Below are 25,100 nucleotides of genomic sequence, written 5' to 3' on the forward strand. Positions count from 1 at the left end.
ATCAAACCTGAGAAATATTTGAATTTATCAAAAGTTGCTGACTTTGCACGAGTGTTGCACTGCACACTGTATAGTAAAGTGGGAAAGTTTAAAGTGTGTTTAGGCATAGTATTTGTACTGGAAGTTTATCCTTCCATTACAAGTTCTGCACTAGACATCACAAGGACACACACTATGCTGCAAGGATGAGTAAATAACAAATGTAAAGTATACATAAATGCATATTACCTTCAGTTTAAAAAAACAGTTTGTAACAAATTAAAAACACAAACCTAGCAGAACACGAGCTGCAGCAGGAACAAACCAAGCTTTCAGTGCTAATGGGGAGTAATCTTTGACGAAATAAGGAATCCAAATAAGAAAATAGATGTTAGACAACTTGCCTCGGAACTAAATTAGCTCTGTGCAAACTTTGTGTGTAGTTTTTAAGAGTTGTAAGCGTGAGACACTTGTTACGGTAGCCACGGAAGAGCGGCCTGCGCCTGCGCAGGCGTGAGACGCTTGTTGCCGTAGCCACGGAAGAGCGGTCTGCGCCTGCGCAGGCGTGAGACGCTTGTTGCCGTAGCCACGGAAGAGCGGTCTGCGCCTGCGCAGGGGTGAGACGCTTGTTGCGGTATCCACGGAACAACTGTCTGCGCCTGCGCTTGTTACCGTAGCCACGGAAGAGCTGACGCGGCTTGAAGTCAGGCGGCGGCGGCGCTCCGGCAGGCGCGGGGAGGACACGAGGCGCTGTCTACTTTCAGGACACGCAGTGTTGCGGGGGGCCTGGGAGCCAGTGACGCGGCTTCGTGAAGCTGGGGGTGCAGGTGAGGCCCCGCACGCCCTGGAGACCCCAGAACAAGCCGCAGTTCAGTGGGCGGGGGGGGGGGGGGGGAGTTTAAAAGAAATACTGAGATATTCAAGTCTGAAACGAGCTACTTTTATTTCTGCCGGGGCCTGCCCCTGCTCCCCGCGGCGATCAGTAGTTTTATTGTGCAGGTTGCAGAGCAAGCTGTCCGTACACCCGGCCGCAGAGCTGCGCCTCACATTTCCAGCCAAGCTCCACGCCAGAGCGCAGTGACCCCTCCGGCAGCGCATCCACTGCCACTGCCGGCGCCTCGCTTCTCCCCTCAGCATGCTCCACATCCCAGATACCCCTCCATCCCAGCCAACTGGACAATGCACCTACAACACATCTCCATCCTTGCCAAATAAAAGAAATTACAACTAGACGACTAATAGAAATACATAAAAACATTAAAGTGCTACATAGGATATTGTTTACATTTACATACAGAACTGCTGGAAAACATTTAGCCACTGCACACGTAATCCTTCAGTTGTGCAGGTTTGAGGATTTTTCTTCTGCACCTACGGAAACTACCATCACCCTTGGATCCCATTCCGTTACTGCTGGAAGTGAGTGTGCAATCACTGGAGACATTGCTGCCCCTCCCTCTTCCCAGCTTCAGCCACATTCTCATCATGCCAGGTATTCTGGCCATCTCTCCTCACTTCATCCAACAACCAGGTAGAACCATTCACTCTTGCAGGTACCTTTCCTTTGTATCGTCAAACGCGACTCAGATGCCGCACTTTCCCATCATTTAGCAACCTTAAATTGCGCAACACTTTCACCACTTTTAAAGGCTGATACCATTTTCCTTCACCTCTCCTCTTAAAACTCAGGCACTCTCACCAGATGTCCAATACACACATCGACCTGTTTACACTTGTGCTTAAAATCATAAAATTCCCTGGAACGTTTCTATGCCATAGTTTGCCTTTAACTGACTCATATGTCCACTCACTCTTCTGGGCCTTGAACATCCAACCTGCATGATCCTTGTTTTAATGGAATCCTACCTCTGATCAACTAAAACAGATTGTATTCTGTGGAACACTAGGTGTGACTCCATAGGTCCGCACTATTCTCCATACTTCCTTCAATGGCAGGTTTGCATTATTCGTCAACATTTGAAGCGCTGAACAGCACCGTTCCCTGCTAGGGTGATAAACCCCAGTTTACTAGCTTGTTAACAATTTGCTAACAATTCATAATCTAGATCAGAATATGAGTAAGAATTTTATTGATGTTCAATTAATTAAAATCATTACATCTCATCGCTCATACAAATTAAAAGAGTTAAAAAGTTGTATCAAACATGGCAATATATGGCTTCATTTACCCAATCGATCTAAATAGCTCAAAAGTGAACTACACAAACATTTGAAAATACATTTCTGTAGTTATGAAAGTCCTTGTTTTGTAATTCTATGTTGTAGGAGGCTGGACTGGCTTGTAGTGAGTACCAAGGGGTACTTACACCTTGCACCAGGCCCAGTTATCCCTTATTAGTGTATAGGGTGTCTAGCAGCTTAGGCTGATTGATAATGGTAGCTCAGCAGAGCAGCTTAGGCTGAACTAGGAGACGAGTGAAGCTCCTACACTAGTGTCATATGCACAATATCATAAGAAAACACAATACACAGATATACTAAAAATAAAGGTACTTTATTTTTATGACAATATGCCAAAAGTATCTCAGTGAGTACCCTCAGTATGGGGATAGCAAATATACACAAGATATATGTACACAATACCAAAAATATGCAGTATAGTCTTAGAAAACAGTGCACACAATGTATAGTTACAATAGGATGCAATGGGAGCACAAAGGGATAAGGGCAACACAAACCATATACTCCAAAAGTGGAATGCGAACCACAAATGGACCCCAAGCCTATGTGACCTTGTAGAGGGTCGCTGGGACTATTAGAAAATAGTAAGGGTTAGAAAAATACCCCACCCCAAGACCCTGAAAAGTGAGTGCAAAGTGCACTAAAGTTCCCCAAAGGACATAGAAGTCGTGATAGGGGAATTCTGCAGGAAAGACACAAACCAGCAATGCAACAACGATGGATTTCCAGTCGAGGGTACCTGTGGAACAAGGGGACCAAGTCCAAAAGTCACAAGTAAGTCGGAGATGGGCAGATGCCCAGGAAATGCCAGCTGTGGGTGGAAAGAAGCTTCTACTGGACAGAAGAAGCTGAGGATTCTGCAGGAACGACGAGGGCTAGAGACTTCCCCTTTGGAGGATGGATCCCCCACGCCATGGAGAGTCGTGCAGAAGTGTTTTCCTGAAGAAAGACCGCCAACAAGCCTTGCTAGCTGTAAGTCGTGCGGTTAGCGTTTTTGGATGCTGCTGTGGCCCTGGAGGGACCAGGAGGTCGCAAATTGGCCCAGGAGAGAGAAGGGACGTCGAGCAAGACAAGGAGCCTTCTCAGCAGCAGGTAGCACCCGGAGAAGTGCCAGAAACAGGCACTACGAGGATGCGTGAAACGGTGCTCACCCGAAGTTACACAAAGGAGTCCCACGTCGCCCGAGACCAACTTAGAAAGTCGTGCAATGCAGGTTAGAATGCCGTGGACCCAGGCTTGGCTGTGCACAAAGGATTTCCGCCGGAAGTGCACAGAGGCCGGAGTAGCTGCAAAAGTCGCGGTTTCCAGCAATGCAGTCTGGCGTGGGGAGGCAAGGACTTACCTCCACCAAACTTGGACTGAAGAGTCACTGGACTGTGGGGGTCACTTGGACAGAGTTGCTGGATTCGAGGGACCTCGCTCGTCGTGCTGAGAGGAGACCCAAGGGACCGGTGATGCAGTTCTTTGGTGCCTGCGGTTGCAGGGGGGCGATTCCGTCAATCCACAGGAGATTTCTTCGCAGCTTCTGGTGCAGAGAGGAGGCAGACTACCCCCACAGCATGCACCACCAGGAAAACAGTCGAGAAGGCGGCAGGATCAGCGTTACAAGGTCGCAGTAGTCATCTTTGCTACTTTGTTGCAGTTTTGCAGGCTTCCAGCGCGGTCAGCAGTCGATTCCTTGGCAGAAGGTGAAGAGAGAGATGCAGAGGAACTCTGATGAGCTCTTGCATTCGTTATCTAAGGAAATCCCCAAAGCAGAGACCCTAAATAGCCAGAAAAGAGGGTTTGGCTACCTAGGAGAGAGGATAGGCTAGCAACACCTGAAGGAGCCTATCAGAAGGAGTCTCTGACGTCACCTGCTGGCCTGGCCACTCAGAGCAATCCGGTGTGCCAGCAGCACCTCTGTTTCCAAGATGGCAGAGGTCTGGAGCACACTGGAGGAGCTCTGGGCACCTCCCAGGGGAGGTGCAGGTCAGGGGAGTGGTCACTCCCCTTTCCTTTGTCCAGTTTCGTGCCAGAGCAGGGCTGAGGGGTCCCTGAACCGGTGTAGACTGGCTCATGCAGAAATGGGCACCATCTGTGCCCATGAAAGCATTTCCAGAGGCTGGGGGAGGCTACTCCTCCCCTGCCTTAACACCTTTTTCCAAAAGGAGAGGGTGTAACACCCTCTCTCTGAGGAAGTCATTTGTTCTGCCATCCTGGGCCAAGCCTGGCTGGACCCCAGCGGGGCAGAAACCTGTCTGAGGGGTTGGCAGCAGCAGCAGCTGCAGTGAAACCCCTGAAAAGGCAGTTTGGCAGTACCAGGCTCTGTGCTACAGACCTGTGGGATCATGGGATTGTGCCAACAATGCCAGGATGGCATAGAGGGGGCAATTCCATGATCTTAGACATGTTACATGGCCATATTCGGAGTTACCATTGTGAAGCTACACATAGGTATTGACCTATGTGTAGTGCACGCGTGTAATGGTGTCCCCGCACTCACAAAGTCCGGGGAATTTGCCCTGAACAATGTGGGGGCACCTTGGCTAGTGCCAGGGTGCCCACACACTAAGTAACTTGGCACCTAACCTTTACCAGGTAAAGGTTAGACATATAGGTGACATATAAGTTACTTAAGTGCAGTGAAAATGGCTGTGAAATAATGTGTGCATTATTTCACTCAGGCTGCAGTGGCAGGCCTGTGTAAGAATTGTCAGAGCTCCCTATGGGTGGCAAAAGAAATGCTGCAGCCCATAGGGATCTCCTGGAATCCCAATGCCCTGGGTACCTCAGTACCATATACTAGGGGATTATAAGGGTGTTCCAGTATGCCAATGTAAATTGGTGAAATTGGTCACTAGCCTGTTAGTGACAATTTGTACAGAGAGAGCATAACCACTGAGGTTCTGGTTAGCAGAGCCTCAATTAGACAGTTAGGCACCACACAGGGAACACATACATATAGGCCACAAACTTATGAGCACTGGGGTCCTGACTAGCAGGGTCCCAGTGACACATAACAAACATACTGAAAACATAGGGTTTTCACTATGAGCACTGGGCCCTGGCTAGCAGGATCCCAGTGAGACAGTGAAAAGACCCTGACATACACTCACAAACAGGCCAAAAGTGGGGGTAACAAGGCTAGAAAGAGGCTACTTTCAGACGCAATTGGCGACATCCTGGTCCTTCCTGGGCCACAGCAGCACCCAAAATCCCTAACCGCACGAATTGCAGCTAGCAAGGCTTGTTGGTGGTCTTTCGGCGGGAAAACACTTCTGCACGACTCTCCACGGCGTGGGGGATCCATAAAGGAAGTCTCTAGCCTTTGTCGTTCCTGCAGAAACCTCAGCTTCTTCTGTCCAGTAGAAGCTTCTTTGCACCCACAGCTGGCATTTCCTGGGCATCTGCCCATCTCCGACTTGCTTGTGACTTTTCGACTTGGTCCCCTTGTTCCACAGGTACCCTCGAATGGAAATCCATCGTTGTTGCATTGCTGGTTTGTGTCTTTCCTGCAGAATTCCCCTATCACGACTTCTATGTCCTTTGGGGAACTTTAGTGCACTTTGCACTCACTTTTCAGGGTCTTGGGGTGGGTTATTTTTCTAACCCTTACTATTTTCTAATAGTCCCAGCGACCCTCTACAAGGTCGCATAGGTTTGGGGTCCATTCGTGATTCACATTCCACTTTTGGAGTATATGGTTTGTGTTGCCCCTATCCCTATGTGTCCCCATTGCATCCTATTGTAACCATACATTGTTTGCACTGTTTTCTAAGACTATACTGCATATTTTTGGTATTGTGTATATATATCTTGTGTATATTTGCTATCCTCATACTGAGGGTATTCACTGAGATACTTTTGGCATATTGTCATAAAAATAAAGTACCTTTATTTTTAGTATATCTGTGTATTGTGTTTTCTTATGAGATTGTGCATATGACACTAGTGGTACTGTAGTGGCTTCACATGTCTCCTAGTTCAGCCTAAGCTGCTCTGCTAAGCTAACATTATCTATCAGCCTAAGCTGCTAGACACCCTATACACTAATAAGGGATAACTGGGCCTGGTGCAAGGTGTAAGTACCCCTTGGTACTCGCTACAAGCCAGTCCAGCCTCCTACAGTGACTAACTGCACTTTCCTGCCTCCTCTTTCATCGAGCGTCACACCAAGATATTTAAAGCTTGCAAATTTTTCTATCCATAATCCTCCGATAATCAGAGATTTGTTAAAAATCATTGCTTTTGTCTTTGTTAGAATAATTACACTATAATTTTGTACACAATATCGTCCAGATTAGATGAAATGTTGTCACCTAATTTAGTTTTTGACCTGTGCTATTGGGACATTAATGACTCAGCAATATTTATTAAGACGATTAGTTCTCTTTCATTGTGGTATTTCCTGGGATTGACACATAATCATAATTTGCAGGATTTTAGCGAATTTCGTTTTGTGCCTATACAAAGTGAATATGCTTTGCTGTCCTTATTTGTGGTAAAACTATTTTGTCCAAGAATAAGGTTTGATATCCGTAGAATAAACAATCACATTTTAAATGCAGTGTCCAGTTTGCCTGTAAAACAGGATTGTATTCAGTGCACATATTCCCATAGTTTGCAGCAGAGAATATCAAATGCAAATTGCAGATCCAAATTGGAAAAATGCAATTTCTATCCTTGGAGGAACCTGGAATTGTTAGACCTCCGTGGTGTGTGTTCCTCCAAAGTTTCTGCCTTCACCCCTCCTGTTTTCTGAATTTGATTTAGTTGAAATTGGATTCTGTACCCAGGGTATTGGGGTTCCAGGAGATCCCTATGGGCTGCAGCATTTCTTTTGCCACCCATAGGGAGCTCAGACAATTCTTTACACAGACTGCCATTGCAACCTGAGTGAAATAACTCACACGTTATTTCACAGCCATTTTACACTGCACTTAAGTAACTTATAAAGCACCTATATGTCTAACCCTCACTTAGTGAAGGTTAGGTGCAAAGTTACTAAGTGTGAGGGTACCCTTGCACTAGCAAAGGTGCCCCCACATAGTTCAGAGCCATTTCCCCGGACTTTGTGAGTGCGGGGACACCATTGCACACGTGCACTACATATAGGGGTGCCAATCCCATGCATCCCTGGGCCTCCACTGTGGACCCCAGGTACTGCCAAACCAGATCTCTGGGGTTTTCACTGCAGCTACCGCTGCTGCCAACCCACAGACAGGGTTCTGCCCTCCTGGGGTCTGGGCATCCCAGTTCCAGGAAGGCAGAACAAAGAATTTCCTCTGAGAGAGGGTGTTACACCCTCTCCCTTTGTAAATAGGTATTAAGGGCTGGGGAGGAGTAGCCTCCCCAGCTTCTGGAAATGCTTTGAAAGGCACAAATGTTGCCCTTCTTTCATAAGCCAAGCTACACCAGTTCAGGGATCCCCCAGCCCCTCCTCTGGTGCGAAACTGGACAAAGGAAAGGGGAGTGACATTCCCCTGTCCATCACCACCCCAGGGGTGGTCCCCAGAACTCCTCCAGTGTGTCCCAGACCTCTGCCATCTTGGATCCAGAGGTGTGAGGGCACAGTGGATGCCTCTGAGTGGCCAGTGCCAGCAGGTGACGTCAGAGACCCCTCCTGATAGGTGCTTACCTGACTAGGTGGCCAATCCTCCTCTGAGAGCTATTTAGGGTCTCTCCTGTGGGCCATTCCTCAGATAACAACTTGCAAGAATTCACCAGAGTTCCTCTGCACCTCTCTCTTCGACTTCTGCCAAGGATCATCCGCTGACTGCTCCAGGACGCCTGCAAAACTGCAACAAAGTAGCAAGAAGACTAGCAGCGACATTGTAACGCCTAATCCTGCCAGCTTTCTTGACTGTTTCCTGGTGGTGCATGCTTTGGGGGCTGCCCGCCTTCATCCTGCACTGGAAGCCACAAAGAAATCTCCCGTGGGTTGACAGTCTTCCCCCTGCTTCAGCAGGCACCAAACTTCAGCTTCACTAGTCCTCTGGGTCCCCTCTCATCGTGACGAGTGTGACCCCTGGAACACAGGTGGTGGACCCCAGTGGCCAAGACAGTCCTGTGGGTCATCTGTCCAAATTTGGAGGAGGTAAGTCCTTGCCTCCCCTCTCCAGACAGTAATCCTGTGTACTGCGTGAACTGCAGCTGCTAGGGCTTCTGTGCACTTTTGCAAGGAATCCTTCGTGCCCAGCCTAGCCCAGGTCCCCAGCACTCTGTCCTGCAATGCTCAGCTCTCTGAGTTTATCTCCGGCTTTGTGGGACCCTTTTTTGCAGTGTTGAGACAACCGCCGTGTTCAGACTTCTTGAACCCGTGTTCAAGTGCTTCTGCGGGTGCTACCTTCTTGTGCGTGGTCTCTCTGCGTTGCTGAGGGCCCCCTCTGTCTCCTCACCCAAGTGGGGACATCCTGGTCCTTCCTGGGCCCGGGTAGCTCCCATTATCTTCAACTGCGACTCTTGCAGCTAGCAAGGCTTGTTTGCGGTCTTTTGCGCAGGAAACAACTCTGCATCCTCCCGCACGCCGTGGGACATATTCTGCACAAAGGAGAAGTTCCTGGCACCTTTCGTTGTTGCAGAAGCTTCAGCTTCTTCCACCTGGAGGCAGCCATTTTCCACCTTCATCCGGGGTTTAGTAGGCTCCTGCCCCCCCCCGGCCACTTTAGCAACTCTTGGACTTGGTCCCCTTCCTTTGCAGGTCTTCAGGTCCAGGAATCAGTCTTCAGTTCTTTGCAGTTTATTGTGGTCTTTGCAAAATCCTCTTATCACAAATTTAGTGTGTTTCTGGGGAAGTAGTAGCACTTTACTCCTACTTTTCAGGGTCTTGGGGTGGGGTGTCTTGGACACCCTTAGTGTTTTCTTACACTCCCAGTGACCCTCTACACACTACACTAGGCCTGGGGTCCCTACGTGGTTCGCATTACACTTTCTTAGTATATGGTTTTTGTTGCCCCTAGGCCTATTGCATCCTATTGTATTCTACAGTGTTTGCTCTACTTTCTGACTGTTTTACTTACCTGATTTTGGTTTGTGTGTATATATTGTGTATTTTACTTACCTCCTAAGGGAGTATATTCTCTGTGATATTTTTGGCACATTGTCACTAAAATAAAGTACCTTTATTTTTAGTAACTCTGAGTATTGTGTTTCTTATGATATAATACCTATATGATGTACGTGGTATAGTAGGAGCTTTGCATGTCTCCTATTTCAGCCTAAGCTGCTCTGCTATAGCTACCTCTATCAGCCTAAGCTGCTAGAACACTACTAATCTACTAACGAGGGATAACTGGACCTGGCACAAGGTGTAAGTAACATCAGGCACCCACTATAAGCCAGGCCAGCTTCCTACACTTCTGAAGGGGTATAATACCCCAGTACCGAGGGCCTGCAGCCTCATTGTGCCACCCAGTAAAGTGACAGTTTATTAGTGTATTGGCCTGCCATTGTAGCCTGTATTGCTATTTCGACCTGGCAAAATAAACCTTTTACCTTGTCTAAACCTCTGTTTTTAATGCATTCAAGTCACTCCTAAGGCCCCTAAAGCCCCACAGGGCAGGGTGCAGTATATTTAAAAAGTAGGGCATGTGTTCTTAAGTTTTAAATGTCCTGGCAGGGGAAAAACTCCTAAATTCATTTTTCACTGCTTTGGCCCTAACTACAAGTATAGGTGGTACTTATTGCACATGATACCACGAGTACATTATATATCTGGTGCGATAAATAAGACCTGTTAGAAATGGGGTCTCTAGTTGGCAGTCTGGTTGCACCCTGTCCAAGTAGGGACCCTCACTCTAGTCAGAATAAGTGAGCTACCCGCTCAGATAACCCCTTCTCACCCCCTTGGTAGCTTGGCACGAGCAGTCGGGCTTATCTCAGAAACAATGTGTAAAGCATTTGCACGTAACACAAGTAATACAGTGAAAACACTACAAAAGGACACCACACCAGTTTTAGAAAAATACTCAATATTTATCTGTGTGAAATGAGACCAAAATGAGAAAAATCCAACATACAATAAATAAGATACACATTTTGCAAGAATTAGTTAAAAAGACAGTTCCTTGAAGCCAATAGCGCCATCTGGGGCTATCATGGCGTTCTGAACAACAAATCCAACAGTTCAGGCCGGCTGCAGCGTCGCGGGCCAGCTACGGTGTCAGGAAGACCTGCAAACAGTACCTTGGAAATGTAGGGCATCATGATCCTCGCGATGAGGTCCGGAGAGAGCATCACTGGTGTCGCGGGGTTTGTTCCGGATGCTGGTGCGGGGGTCATCGGGCCCTTGAAGTCACACGCGTTACAGATGGAACTCCGGGCTGATAAAGTCAGGAGCGCTGGCGTGGATGGCGTTGGGGCGGCGGTGCGAAGCGGGACGATGCGATGTGCGGTGCCCACAGGTCACGGTGCAGGCAGCAGCTGGGTGACGGCATCCAGCGGTGTCTGTGAGACAAGAGCTGCGGTGTGAAGCGGGGCGGTGCGATGTGTGGTGTCACAAGGTGACGGTGCAGGCAGCGTCGTCGTTGCTGAAGCGCTGTTGTCGGTAGGCCCAAGTCGGCGGTGAGGCGCAGGATGGGCTCTGTGCGACATCCACGGGTCACAGTGCAGACAGGGATGGCTGGTGACGACACTGGAGGCGATGATGGTGGCGTCGGTGGACTGGGGCTGCGGTGCGGGATGGTGCTTAATGTACCTCACGGGCGGTGTCCACAGGCCATGGTGCAGGCAGCAGCGCAGGTGTTGGCAGGAGCATCATCATTGTCGTCGGGGATGCCCAGGCTGCGGTGTGAGCAAGGCGATGCCGGAGTGCGGGGCCCACAGGTCACGGTGCAAGCAGCGGCTTGGTGGCGCGTCAGATGGCGGCGGTGAGACCAGGATTGCATTGTGAAGTGGGGCAGTGCGGCTCTGTGCAGTGTTGGCAGGTCACTGTGTAGGCCAGCAGGGTCGTTGGCGACGCCGCAGTGATTTTTCTTCTTGAGCACACACAAAGAAGTACAGAGCAGCACAGAACACACAGTTCCCAGTGTTGCAGGTAGAAGAAACTGAAGTCTTTGCTATCCCTGAGACTTCCAACAGGAGGCAAGCTCTACTCCAAGCCCTTGGAGACCTTTCTCAAGCAGGATACACAGCAAAGTTCACCCCTTGCTATTTTTTAAGGCAGAGCAGCAACTGCAGGCCAACCCAGCAAAGCACACACAGCAAAGGGGCAGTACTCCTCTCCCAGCTCTTCAGCTCTTCTCCTTGGCAGAGGTTCCTCTCGACCCAGAAAGATTCTGAAAGTCTGGGGTTTTGGGTCCACTACTTATACCCTGTCTGCCTTTGAAGTAGGCAAACTTCAAAGGGAAGTCTCTGTTGTTGACAAGATACTGCCTTGCCCAGGCCTGGCCCCAGAAACACACTAGGAGGTCGGAGACTGCATTGTGTGAGGGCAGGCACTGCCCTTTCAGGTGTAAGTGACCACTCCTCCATCCACTCTAGCCCAGATGGCCCATCAGGATATGCAGGCTACACCCCAGCTCCCTTTGTGTCACTGTCTAGAGGGAATTCCCAACAGCCCAACTGTCAGTCTGACCCAGACGTGGAATACACAAGCAGGCAGAGGCACAGAATGGTTTAAGCAAGAAAATGCCTTACTGGACTTTCCTGCTTAGAGCAACAGAATCTGGACAGTGGCCCACTACCTGCAGGGGCTCTTGCCAGTTCTACGCCTCTCTGAACCCAAGTGGATCCCTCGGTCAACACTCTCAGGGCCCACTGAACTAACGCAGGGGGAACCCTTCTCCTTATCTGAAGACTCCATCTGCGCAGCACCTAACCTTACCTTGCTCTCAGATGCATCCCAGTAGGCAGACAGTACCACCATGGCCAACAGTGTGATGTGGCCCCTTCATCCCCTGGGGTCCGTCTTCAGTTCCCCTCCCAGAGAAAACTCTGACCACAAGGAAAACAACCAAAAGAGGCCACTGGCAGCTGTCAATGTCAAGAGCCAGGCCCCAGGCCATCCTAGGGTCTCTAGCCTCTGTGGTTTCGAAAAGTGGGGGAAGTAACACCAGGTGACTTGCACTCTTTTTCTACTTCACCTCCCACCAGTCCAGGGTTGGTATCCTGAGACTGGTTACTCAACTGAGGGTCTGTACCCTCAGAATGAGCAGAGGACACAGGTGTTCTCTCCCTCCTCCCGTCTCTCTTGCTGGGGCCCTGTACCTTCTACCTTGGAGTGGTAACCCCAGACAACTGAACTGTGAGGGCGCCTCTGGGGGCTGCCCCTCCCAGTTCCCCTGACATCTGCGGACTAACTATCCCACTCTAGGGATACCGGGCCATAGGGCGGAAGAAGTTCTGCTCATGGGCTGGTGTGCTGTTCTGGGGAGACAAGCTGTTCCACCATTATGGTATGGCTAGCCCCACTGTCCCTCAGAAAAGTGACTGGGACCCCATTAACTGTCACCTGGTGGAAGTGACTACTCCCACCGTCGGGGATCAACAACTCACCCTCTGAGTCCACCTCCCAACTAAGGGATATCCTGGCATGGTCTATGGTTTGCCCCTGGGGACTACCTACCGTTAAGGCCACATTAGCTATCGCTGTAGAGGGGCCACCAGTGGGTTTTCTTAGGACAAACAGAGTCCCCTTTCATATGTATTAACTGGGAACACTCAAAGCACTGGTGTTGAAAATGGGGTGTCTTGGGCTACCTCTCACCAGAACCTTCCTCCTTCCTGTCAGAAGGGACCTGGGACCCCTTTTCTTGGGACCTGACTGTGTCTCCCTTGACCTCCCTCCCCTCCCCCCCGCTTCGCTTGGGGACCCTGCACACCCTTGGCTGAGTCTCCCACATACTCCTTCTTGTGGACACTGGTACTCACCCAGCTGTCTGCCTCCATAGCAAGCTTCCTGAGGTCAGTCACCTTAATATCAGTCAAGTGTTAGCGCAGCTCTGCGAAAAACATAGACTAAACAAGTGCTCCCATGCAATTAAGTTGTACAGCCCCTGAAAATCTGTCACATTACTGCCCTTCACCCAACCATCCAGTGCCCTGCAAAACGAATCCACACATTCGAACTAGGTCTGTGAATCAGTTTTCTTACTCCCTCTAAACTGATCCCTGTACTTGTCAGGAAAAAGACCATACCTGGTGAGAAGGGCCTCCTTCATGTCAGAATGGGTGAGGTTGTACCCCTTACCCAAAGCTAACAAAGTCTCCCTCCCCTCCTCTGTGAAGTGGTTCAACAATCCTGCTCACCAATTCTTCTCAGGGACCCCATTCATGTGGATAGATGCCTCATATCCCTGAAACCACCTCTGGATATCATCTCCCTTCTTGTACTCCCTTCCTACATTTTTGGGAATGTGTACTATTCTGAGTGGACTGAGGTATTGCTGCCACCACCGCTGCTGGATCTACTCCTTTGATCCAGCTCCTTTACTCTGTGCTCATGATCTAAGAGCATTTTCTTCTCCTCCATTTTTAGCCTCTCCAACTCTATCTGGTGCCTCTTGGCTTCTCTCCTGTCCTCCAGTCTCTCCGGGGATTGGGTTCAAATCCCACCACTGCCACCAATGTTAGAAATGGGGTCTCTAGTTGGCAGGCGGTTTGCACCCTGTCTAAGTAGGGACCCTCACTCCAAGACCTATTACATGTTGTTGGGAGTAATCTGCAAATGTTGGTGTTTTACACACCAAAATCTACATGATACAGTAAACACTGTTTGTTTTTTCCTTTGACCTGCAGAATTTTAACAAAAGTTGAGTTACTTAACACATCTGATAGTTATCGGATGCGTTCAGTACCTACCCACTCGTAATTCCAACCCTTGCGTAAACAAAGGTTTACACACCGGACACAATGTAACGAGCAACTCATAATCAGGCCCTGAATAACATTAGTCCCTTTATTATATTTAATAAGTGCTAACTTTTAGTTGGCAGTAGTTGTGGATCTCAAGTTTGGACACAAGAGTTAAAGTAAGATTTTAAGCCACAATTCTGAAATTCTTTTCCTAACCATTTGGCACCTGCTGCTAGTGTCCTGAGTCATGTGACCCTGCTGTTGGGCTTTGTGTATTCATCCCAGACAGTGTGACAAAAGGGGACTAGATGTTGGCAGGATGGGCCGTCCTGGCAGAGTGCCTGGAGCAGAGCTGTTACCTCCTTATGTTGCTTTAAATATGGTCTATTACTCAGGGAGCTCCTTGGTTTCAATTGAGTTGTACTATGTTGAAGGTGTTCAGTCTCTGTGCCCTAGTTCTACCTTTCTTTGCTAAACTTCACTGAGTTAGGAGTCCTAGCCCCCTATATTATTTTGCTATGCTGGAATGTATTGGACTTTCACTATTAGTTTGTTACTCGCACCACCTCGATTTTTCAAATTATTTCCTCTGTCACCTTGTATTCACCTGTACACTGCATACGATGTGTAAAACACACAAAATGTTGAAAAATAAATAAACGCGTATTATAAATCAGGAGGGACTCCCTGCATCACTGCCACTTCTTTCTCTGTTACTGTTCTACAATACAGTACATAGCAGAAGACATGAGGAGCCATCTCACTTAAGATTTAACCCTATTTTGTGAGGCAGAGTCACTAAACAAGGAACTATGTCAGAAACCTGGCAAAACGGTTAGATCCTCCGTTCTATGGGAAAGGAGGAACCCAAACAGTTTTGTGCTTTCCTTACAATTACATTTGGTACCAATTGTCACTCAGACTGGTTTTAAATCTGAAATAATATTTTCTTCCCTTGACATTGATGATTATTAATTTGTGTGTGAGCAACATAAATAGTAGATATGTGATTGTATGGATGGAGGATTTTAATACAAGACACTGGCAACTGTCACTAGCTGAGTCTTGCAGGCTTGTGGGTGATGATGGGGATCTCATTACACATTTTGTTCACAGTCTGTATGGAAAATAATTCAATCTGGTACTTCCGAAATATAACTTGATGTTCGCCTTTGATTCTCTGGCCGCTAATCCAGTTAACATTCCCACTTTTATTGGGTGTGGGTGTTCTAGCCTAGTTGATTTTATCTTTTATCCTTGCAAAGTCTTAGGGAATGGTTAGATGAATGCATGCTATTAGACTCTTCCCTTAGCATCACAAGTTCAGAGCTATTTCAATTTGTAACACTTTCTTCACAAAGGAACAGTTGGCTGTAAATTCCCTACCGCTGGCCTATACGAACAATAATGGGGCGACTGTGAGCTGGGCCAAAGTAGACAATAATCTTTTTCTTTCAGCTCTATTGGGCTCAACTTAACCTGGTTTTTGTTGTGCTTCGGTGAAAACATTGAAGGGGGGGGGGGAACTAATCAATATCTTTGGCAGAATCTGTGGGGTCACTTGATGAGCGAATAAAGATTAATGATGATTATTAATTTGATTCCTGTATTTTTATCTCATTCTGGCTTTCTTTTTAAAATCATGCAGGTGAAACTCATACAGTAGGAACCACATAAAGGATCATATGGATAAAAGTCTAGTGTATGAACAGCTTTGAAAACTTTGGAGAAAGAAAAGCACCTTCCTAAGGCAGTGGCATTGTAACACCAGGGAATCCAAGCTACCCAGATAAGGTCTGTGGTTGTTATTATTGTCTCAGTGCCCAGCGGATTCTGCACGTCAGAGGTACTGTTTGTTTAAAAATACTGAAACACACATTGAGTGCACTGAGTCGTATACACAGAAGACTGGTCTCTCAAATATACCGAAACACTCTCTGAAAAGGGCCACATAAATGTACTGTAGCATCGCAAAGCTTTGATTGGAAATGGCTGTCCATGCCATATCAGAAAGTCAACATTATCGAGACAACATACTGAATGTGACTAGGACTTGATCAAAAGAAGAGCTCTGTTTGAACACAAGGTTCACATAATGGAGAAATGTTATTCATGTTCTGAATGTGACAAAGCTTACAGTGGAAATGAACATCCAGAGAGGCATCGGGCAGCCCACAAAGGGCTAAGACCATATGAATGCACTAAGTGTGACAAGGGGTTCACTCTAAAGGGAAACTTAATATTATCTCAGAAAGTCCACACAGGGTTGAAACAATATGAATCTACTGAATGTGACAGGGCATTCATTACAAAAAGCATACTCTGGGAATATGATGAAAAACACACTGGGGAGAAGGAATTTGAATGTGGTGAATGTAAAAAGACATTTATTAGCAAATGGGGTTACCTGCAGCATCAGAAAATCCACACTGGAGAAAAACCATATCAATGTACAGAATGTGGCAAAGCATTCCTTACAAAAGGACAACTAGTGCAACATCAGAAAGTCCACACGGGTGAGAAACCATATCGATGTCCTGAGTGTGACAAGGCATTTATTTCAAAAGGAGACCTAGTGCAACATCATCAAGTCCATACCGGGGAGAAACCATATGAATGTACTGAGTGTAACAAAGCATTTATTAGAAAGGGAGAGCTAACCCGTCATCAGAAAGTTCACACTGGTGAGAAACCCCATGAATGTACAGAGTGTTACAAGGCATTCATTACAAAGGGAGAGTTAACGCGTCATCAGGAAGTCCACAGTAGGGAGAAACCCTATGATTGTACTGATTGTGACAAGGCGTTTACTACAAAGGGAAGGCTAACACACCATCAGAAAGTCCACCTTGGGGAGAAACCATATGAATGTACAGAGTGTGACAAGGCGTTCATTACAAAGGGTGCGCTAACACTTCATGTGAATGTTCACACTGGAGAGAAACCATATGAATGTACTGAATGTAAAAAGACATTTGTTACGAAAAGTAACCTATTGAAACATCAGAAAACCCACCTGGGGGAAAAACCATACAAATGCTCTGAATGTGACAAATCATTCACTTTAAACAGGAGTTTCTTGCAACATCTTAGAGTCCACACTGGGGAGAAACCCTACGAATGTACTGAATGTGAGAAGGCATTTGCTGCAAGGGTCAATCTAATGCGACATCTGAAAGTCCACACTGGAGAGAAACCATATGAATGTACTGAATGTAAAAAGACATTTGTTACGAAAAGTAACCTATTGAAACATCAGAAAACCCACCTGGGGGAAAAACCATACAAATGCTCTGAATGTGACAAATCATTCACTTTAAACAGGAGTTTCTTGCAACATCTTAGAGTCCACACTGGGGAGAAACCCTACAAATGTACTGAATGTGAGAAGGCATTTGCTGCAAGGATCAATCTAATGCAACATCTGAAAGTCCACACTGGAGAGAAACCATATGAATGTACTGAATGTAAAAAGACATTTGTTACGAAAAGTAACCTATTGAAACATCAGAAAACCCACCTGGGGGAAAAACCATACAAATGCTCTGAATGTGACAAATCATTCACTTTAAACGGGAGTTTCTTGCAACATCTTAGAGTCCACACTGGGGAGAAACCCTACGAATGTACTGAATGTGAGAAGGCATTTGCTGCAAGGATCAATCTAATGCGACATCTGAAAGTCCACACTGGAGAGAAACCATATGAATGTACTGAATGTAAAAAGACATTTGTTTCGAAAAGTAACCTATTGAAACATCAGAAAACCCACCTGGGGGAAAAACCATACAAATGCTCTGAATGTGACAAATCATTCACTTTAAACGGGAGTTTCTTGCAACATCTTAGAGTCCACACTGGGGAGAAACCCTACAAATGTACTGAATGTGAGAAGGCATTTGCTGCAAGGATCAATCTAATGCGACATCTGAAAGTCCACACTGGAGAGAAACCATATGAATGTACTGAATGTAAAAAGACATTTGTTACGAAAAGTAACCTATTGAAACATCAGAAAACCCACCTGGGGGAAAAACCATACAAATGCTCTGAATGTGACAAATCATTCACTTTAAACGGGAGTTTCTTGCAACATCTTAGAGTCCACACTGGGGAGAAACCCTACGAATGTACTGAATGTGAGAAGGCATTTGCTGCAAGGATCAATCTAATGCGACATCTGAAAGTCCACACTGGAGAGAAACCTTATGAATGTACTGAATGTGAAAAGGTATTCCGTTGGAAAAGTAGCCTTTTACAGCATCAGAAAGTCCACGCTGAGGAGAAATCATATGAATGTACTGTATGTAAAAAGCCATTCAGTACAAAAAGTTATCTCATGAAACATGAGAAAATCCACACTGGAGAGAAACCATATGAATGTACTGAATGTAAAAAGGCATTCAGTAGGAATGCGTACCTCATTCAACACCAGAAAATCCACTCCTGGGAGAAACCATATGAATGTACTGAATGTAAAAAGGCATTCAGTAGGAAAGCGTACCTCATTCAACATCAGAAAATACACACTGGCGAAAAACTGTTAATGTACTGAATGTACAAAAGCATTCATTACTAAGGAAAATGTTTTGAAACACCAAATAATCCACAATAGGGATAAGCCACATGAGTACACTGAATGTAAAAAGTCATTCAATACAAAAAGTTACCTTTTGCAACATCAGAAACTCCACGCTGAGGAGAAACCACATTATTGTGCAGAATTAAAAAAAAAAATGCTTTTTTTAGGCAATGGGAGATCATGCAAATTCAGCAAAAAAAAACACAGAGGCGTGATACCATATGAATGAACTGAATCCAAAAAGGAACTCTACACTAGGGAGAAAACATATGAGACTGGATGTTTATAAACATTTGTTACAAAAACCTACACTGGAGAGAAGATATGAAAACACTGAAGGTGAACACATATTCATTAGGAAAAGGCAACTCATGCAACATTAGAAAATCCACATTGCAGAGAAATATATGAATATACAGAGTGTAAAAGGGATTTGTGCGCTGGGAAACATCACTGCTGTCTCATAAGCTGGGATTCCTGGACTGTGCTACAGTCTTGGAGCTCCACTGGCTTCTCCTCGGGAACTGCCAGGTGCTGCCTTAATCTTAGAAGTAACAACCAGCCAGAGATTTCTGCAGCATATGGTCTGCGCCCTGCCACCATCTGTACATTGAGCCTCCACCTACTTGTGGCAACCTCTAAGCAGCCCGAGCACTATCGGCCTACATCAAGCTGTATTCTGGGAGGGGGGGGTGACGTTCTAGTGAGAGGACCGTGCTTGGCACTGCCACACCAGCACCCTTGGAGCCACCTGACCCCATCCTGAGGTGCCACTTCTCCCTTGGGGTGATCTAGCAAATGACTCCTTTGTCACTGCATCAACGACGGATCTAGAGTCACTGAACTACGAAGTACCAACTTCCACCATCCTCTCCTTACTCCCATAGTGGACTTTTTCTGCCTTGGCCTCTTCCCACACATATATCTCACATTCCTTTTCCACAGAATGTCGCACCTTTAATGGGGACTAGTAATATAACCCACTTTACCGATGGATAAGGTGTTCTGGTTGGGCCCTGTGGACCAGTGTGTGTTTTGCATCCTTTTGTATTCTTTCTCTGGCTATCCTCTTATGTTTGGGGCTCTCCTGGGGGGGGATTCGGGTAGTCTAGGGACCGCTGATGTCACTGCCTAAGATCCCTTTGCCACAATTAGCTTTTTTACCTATGAGTATAACCCTTAAATGTCAGCGACTGCACCACAAACATTTAAACTTCTCTTGTTGATTATACAGGGCTTAAACTGCCAAAACAAACGATGCCAGGTCTGGAGATACCTACTCTAACACAGCGTTAACAATATCTTCCTCCAAGGAACCCACCCACTAAGATCACCAGTGCCTGCGCCTCCTAACTACAAGACACCCAATGGGATATTATTGTGGGGGGGGATTTCAGTCAGGCTTGTGATCCCAACAGGGACAGAAACATGAACCCATATCCAGGGACAGGAGCAATGTCTGTACTTCTTAAAATGGAGTTCACCGAAGCAGGGATGCTTTCCAGTTGACTGTACCTTGACCCTGAACTCGGGCACTATTCTTCCTTCTCGCATGTCCACTCCACTTACTTGTGCATAGATTATATCTTTATCATCCTCTGTCTCCTATGAACATTGGATTCAGCCTTACTTTCTAGTCCTGCCATATCTGACCATACTCACATGGAACTTATGTGGAGAGATGGGCTTTCCACCTGCTGGAACCCTGTCATTAGCATCTGGACCCTCCAATATTGAGAGACCCCAGGAACATGCCCACTATTCTTGATGCAATCAATGAATAGTTCACACTAAATGCCACCCTTGAGATTTCTCCCCATACACTGTGGGACACATTCAAAGCCGCTATCAGAGGCAATATTATCACTGTTGAAATAGATAGGGCTAGGGAGGTGTGCCTCTTAGAACAAAATCTCATCACTGCCAATAGGGCACTTGAGAAATTGGATAAAAAGAATCTCACAAAATTCACTAAGAGAAAGCTAGCTATTAAAAGGGGAGTGTTAAAAGTACGCAGAACTAACCGTGCTCAGTGCTTGTTACTCGCCTTGGGCCAGTGGTTGTATGACAAAGGAAATAAGATGGGTATTATCTTGCATGCAAAATCGAACTTCACAGGACCAAATCATACATTCCCCTGAGTCAAAACACCATTGATGACCTGAACTACTGAGGAGAAAGAAAAGGGAAATACCTTTGGGTCCTATAACCCCAAAAATATACAGGAATACTTGTTCAAATGTAGCTGGCCGTCTATTAGTTCTTGCCACAGGAAGTTGCTTGAAGACCTGATTTACCCCACTGAACTGAGACAGGCACCCATATCACTGCTCACAGGGAGGTCCCCAGACCTCAGTGGCCTCACTCTGGCTTTTCATAAAACCTATCCCCTCTCCCAACCTGGACCGTCTAATCTCTGTTGAAATCCTTCATCCAGAAAACTAATGTTACTCCCACGATGTGTGAAGCAGAGATTGCCTGTATCCCCAAGCCTGATAAAGATCCATCGAATTGCGCATCCTACTCCCTGATAGTCCTGTTAAATACAAATGTGAAACTGTATTAAAAAATATTAGCAATGCAACTGGACTCTCTCATTCCAAGGCTAATAAATTTAAATCAAGTTGACTTTATTTGCAGCCGTCATGGTGCTTTGCTGCTGTCAGTCAATGCTGAGAAAGCATTAGATCATGAGAGCTGGGCCTTTCTTAGAGCAGTGCTAAACAAACTCGAACCTGGCCCCCTCATGACGGATAGAATCATGGCAGTGTACACCTCCCCTATCATAGTTATCCAGATAAATGGCTAATTATGAACCCCATCAAACTCACCAGGACCACTAGTCAAGGAAACCCCCCCCGCTCTTCATTTTGTGGTGGAGCACCTAGGTGTAGGGGTTATCCAAACACAAATGATAACTAGCATCCCATTTGGAGTGCGTCATATACATAAACTCAACTTATTCCCCCAACGATACCCTCCTCATTACTACCCAGTTACTTTCCAAAATACGCTGTTTCTTAAAGAGTTGTGAAAAACATCACATATCTTAGATACTTCCTGAAGATAAGGGTGAAATGGCATGCCCAGTCCTCCTTGAATACGTGTGGGTGGTATGCCCATCCTGAAATATATCTTGAAATGGGTGTTGAGAGAGTGAGAAAAAATGGTTTCTCGAGGACCAGGCAGTTGCTTGCCACCCACAATGGGACTTAGCTTAGCTTTCTCAGCATGCATCACCAAAAAGTGCATACATTTCTACCCCAATTAAAACTGTGTTCGAGCTATGGGCGCACATAGCTGTTAAAATTCTCCTAATATGCCTATAGGTAGAAACCCTGTCTTCCCACCCACGATATCTCCTGTGTCCTTTCCTAAATGGGCAAAGGAAGATTGTACAATCTCTAGAGACCTATTTTACAGGCCGTCTATCAAATCTTTCGACCAGTGTAAACAAGACATCCAAATTACTGATAAGTTTCGCCTTCAATACTGTCAGCTTAGACATTGGGCCCTGTTGCGTCAAACCTTCTAGCCAGCACAAGAACACTCATGCATTTTGAAAATTGGTCCACACATTCTTGTCCATGAAAGGCCTAGTTTCCTGAATTTACTGAGTCATCCAAGACACCATACCAGTCACTGCCCAGGGATATTCAGGGCCACTGGAATTATGTGGCACGATTAAGTAAATTATGCAGCAGTAAAAGGCAAATTATGTGCATAATGTGCCACATTTTGTAATAATATGAATTATTTCATCATTTTTAAACTTGGTAATTTACTGTCTGGGCATTGTTTGCACCTCATTAGGACCAGTTTAACACCCAAACAGCAATAAGCAACACAAAGGTGACCAGTTCAAAGGGCCTCCACCTGTGCAGCAACACGTGCTGCTGCATTTTTAGTAAGCTTTGTACCGTTTGAGCTAGAAACAAAATGTTTTTAATAAAATCTGCATATTATGCAGGAGATGATTATGTGGCAAATGCGACAAATCTGTAATTATGCGAATGTTGCTGCAGCAGTACAATCACATAGTTCCGGTGGCCCTGTCCATATTCATCTCGCTAGAAGGGAGATCTGGGAAGACCAGGGACTTGCAACTTGAGAATAACTATGACCGGACATACCTAAAATTCACACAAGAAGTTTCCAAAAGTAGTCATCATGCAAAGTTATGCCTTAATGGTATCTAACCCCTGTGAGACTACATCGAATTTATCCCTCAACGTTAACCATACGCTGCTGCTGTGACCTCAAGGTAGAATCTTTCTTGCATGTGTGTGGTCCTGTGCGCTTATCCAAACTTTTTTGGAAGGAAATACTGGGCCACATCAAAGGGAACTTGGGTTTCCACCTTCCCAGCTGATCCTGGCACCTTAATCTTAGGGCTAAGACCATCAGACATGGAAGGCTTAACAAACTCAGATTGGACTCTTATCTGGCATATGACAGGAGTAGCTAAACAGCCCATAGCCATTTTCTGGAAGAAAAATAATCTCCCTTCCCCCCCCCCCACACCCACACACACACACACCTACCTACCTACCTACCTGGTTCCAGAGTACCTGGTACACATTGGTCATGGAGCCAAAAACACATAAGATATCTCACTGTGAAGAGAAAGTTCTTGTCAAATAGTAAACCCTCATAGATTACATGTCCAGGCTGAAATATCAATGCTTCACGCCAATGAGGTTGAGATCACTGCAGCTTTTTGACTGAACTAAGAGAACTGGAGCTGCTCTCATACAACAATGACAAGAGCATGCCCCTGTCGTTTCCTAGGTCTAGTGAGGCCCCAGTAGACATTAACTTTGCCCTATCAAACCGTTTATACACCCTCCCCTAGATTGTTCGTTGCCCATATCATGAAGTGACTTATGACTCCTACTTCAAGTGATGTCTAGGCTCCCCACTTCTATCATCTACCACCCTCTTTCCTCTATTTCCTTTTGATGTTCCTTTGCTTACAGGATTGGTGGGCTGGTGCAGGGGCGTGGTTTTATGTTAATCTTATTTTGTATTTTGCATTTCCTCTTTCCAAATTATGTTTGGGCGAATGTTAATTGTTAGATAATGTGACTGTGTTAAATCATTTGCTTAAAGGATATAATCATGCTTGGCAGACCTATGTTCTATTACAGAATTTAATAAAAGATTAGAAAGAGAAAGGCATTCATAAGAAAGAGGCATTTAATCAACACTTCAAAGTCAACACTGGGAGCAAACCATATGAGTGCACTGAATGTGAAAAGGCATTCATTACAAAGAGTAACTTCTTGCAACATCAGAAAACCCATAGCAGGGAGAAAGCATGTGAATGTATTGAATGTTCACTGAAAAGAGATATCTAAATCAACACCAGAATATCCACACTGTGGAGACACCATTTGCGTGTACCGAACGCGAATAGGCGTTCGTTAGTAAATCATAAAACATCAGAAAGTCAAATCTACACTGGGGAGCAACTATATGAATGTACTGCACATAAAAATCCATTCTTTAGCAGAGGGTGGAATGTAATAAAATATATACATAATCATGGGACAGGTTGCTTCATAAATCTCCACGTTCTGTAAAAAGAAAATCCACTTGTCCCTTTGGTGTACTTAGTATGGCAACAATTTATGGCAGTGGTCTCATTACATAGGAGGTCTGCCAATAGCATCTGATTATGCCAGGGCTCATAGTATAGTAGGGTTTAAATACTAGTAATTCTCTTATTAGCCACCATTTCACAGATCTACCTATTGGGGCTGGAGGTAGTGGTAAGTAATGGTTCTGGGTTTGGAATGCCCTTTTGAGTCTGAGCAAACCTGTTCTAGGAGTTTTCACCAGCTCTTCGCTGGTCTGTTCTCGTGTTGAGAAAGGTTGGAAATTTACTCCTGAACAGAAGTAAAACTTCTTCCAGGGTTGGTAAAAAAAAAATAAAAACAGTGGTTGGCAGGAAAGTGAATTTGTAAACACTCAACAGATGTTCGCATGGGCAAATCTACACATGCATATTTGCTTGTGCTACAGTGAAGTTCACAAATATTTTCTAGGAGTGGGATTTCCTGGCCTACCTCATAAATTCTTGTGAATTTATGAATGCCGTAAATATGCTGTGCTGCAAGGACATATACCATGGGTGCACTTTTGTGACTTTCTTTAAGAATTGGGTCCCTAACTAGGTCTGGCTTTAACCAAGACCTTTTTGTTTTTATGAAAATTATCCATCTCTCTATCAATCTATCTCTCTATCAACTGGCTTCACTGTGAGTTGACAGCGTTCTGACCTTTCTGAAGGAGCATATTACCACACTAAAGAGTTGTGTTCAGTGCCAGAAACTATTGGGACAATATGTGCTTTTTGAGACCAAAAAATTATTTAGTTTTTGCCAATGTTTGTTATAAAGGTGGGGCCCGGCAGCTTCGTCAACAATAAAGTTTTACAAAAACCGAGTCAAACAAGATACACATTGACAAAACCAAAAGGCTGACCACCAATGTCAGAACTATTGGCTTTTTCAATGCTTCTTTATTTTCATGTTTTCCATAGTTGTGCTTAAACTAG

The 25,100-nt window shown here is 45.7% G+C and overlaps 1 protein-coding gene across 1 annotated transcript; it reads left to right on the forward strand.

Moving 5' to 3' along the window:
• Window positions 1–578: 578 nt before the first annotated feature.
• Window positions 579–23,715, forward strand: LOC138295298 (zinc finger protein 850-like). The gene is made up of 2 exons (XM_069233504.1): window positions 579–806; window positions 15,605–23,715. Exon 2 carries the CDS (start codon window positions 16,052–16,054, stop codon window positions 18,509–18,511), a length of 2,460 nt encoding a protein of 819 aa, XP_069089605.1. The 5' UTR covers window positions 579–806; window positions 15,605–16,051; the 3' UTR covers window positions 18,512–23,715.
• The last annotated feature ends 1,385 nt before the right edge of the window (window positions 23,716–25,100 follow it).

The sequence above is a fragment of the Pleurodeles waltl genome, chromosome 5 (genome assembly GCF_031143425.1).
Source record: "Pleurodeles waltl isolate 20211129_DDA chromosome 5, aPleWal1.hap1.20221129, whole genome shotgun sequence".
NCBI classification, from domain to species: Eukaryota; Metazoa; Chordata; class Amphibia; order Caudata; family Salamandridae; genus Pleurodeles; species Pleurodeles waltl.

Coding starts and splice junctions, on each gene's coding strand:
- LOC138295298 (XM_069233504.1), top strand. CDS start 16,052: ATGGAGAAATGTTATTCATGTTCTGAATGTGACAAAGCTTACAGTGGA.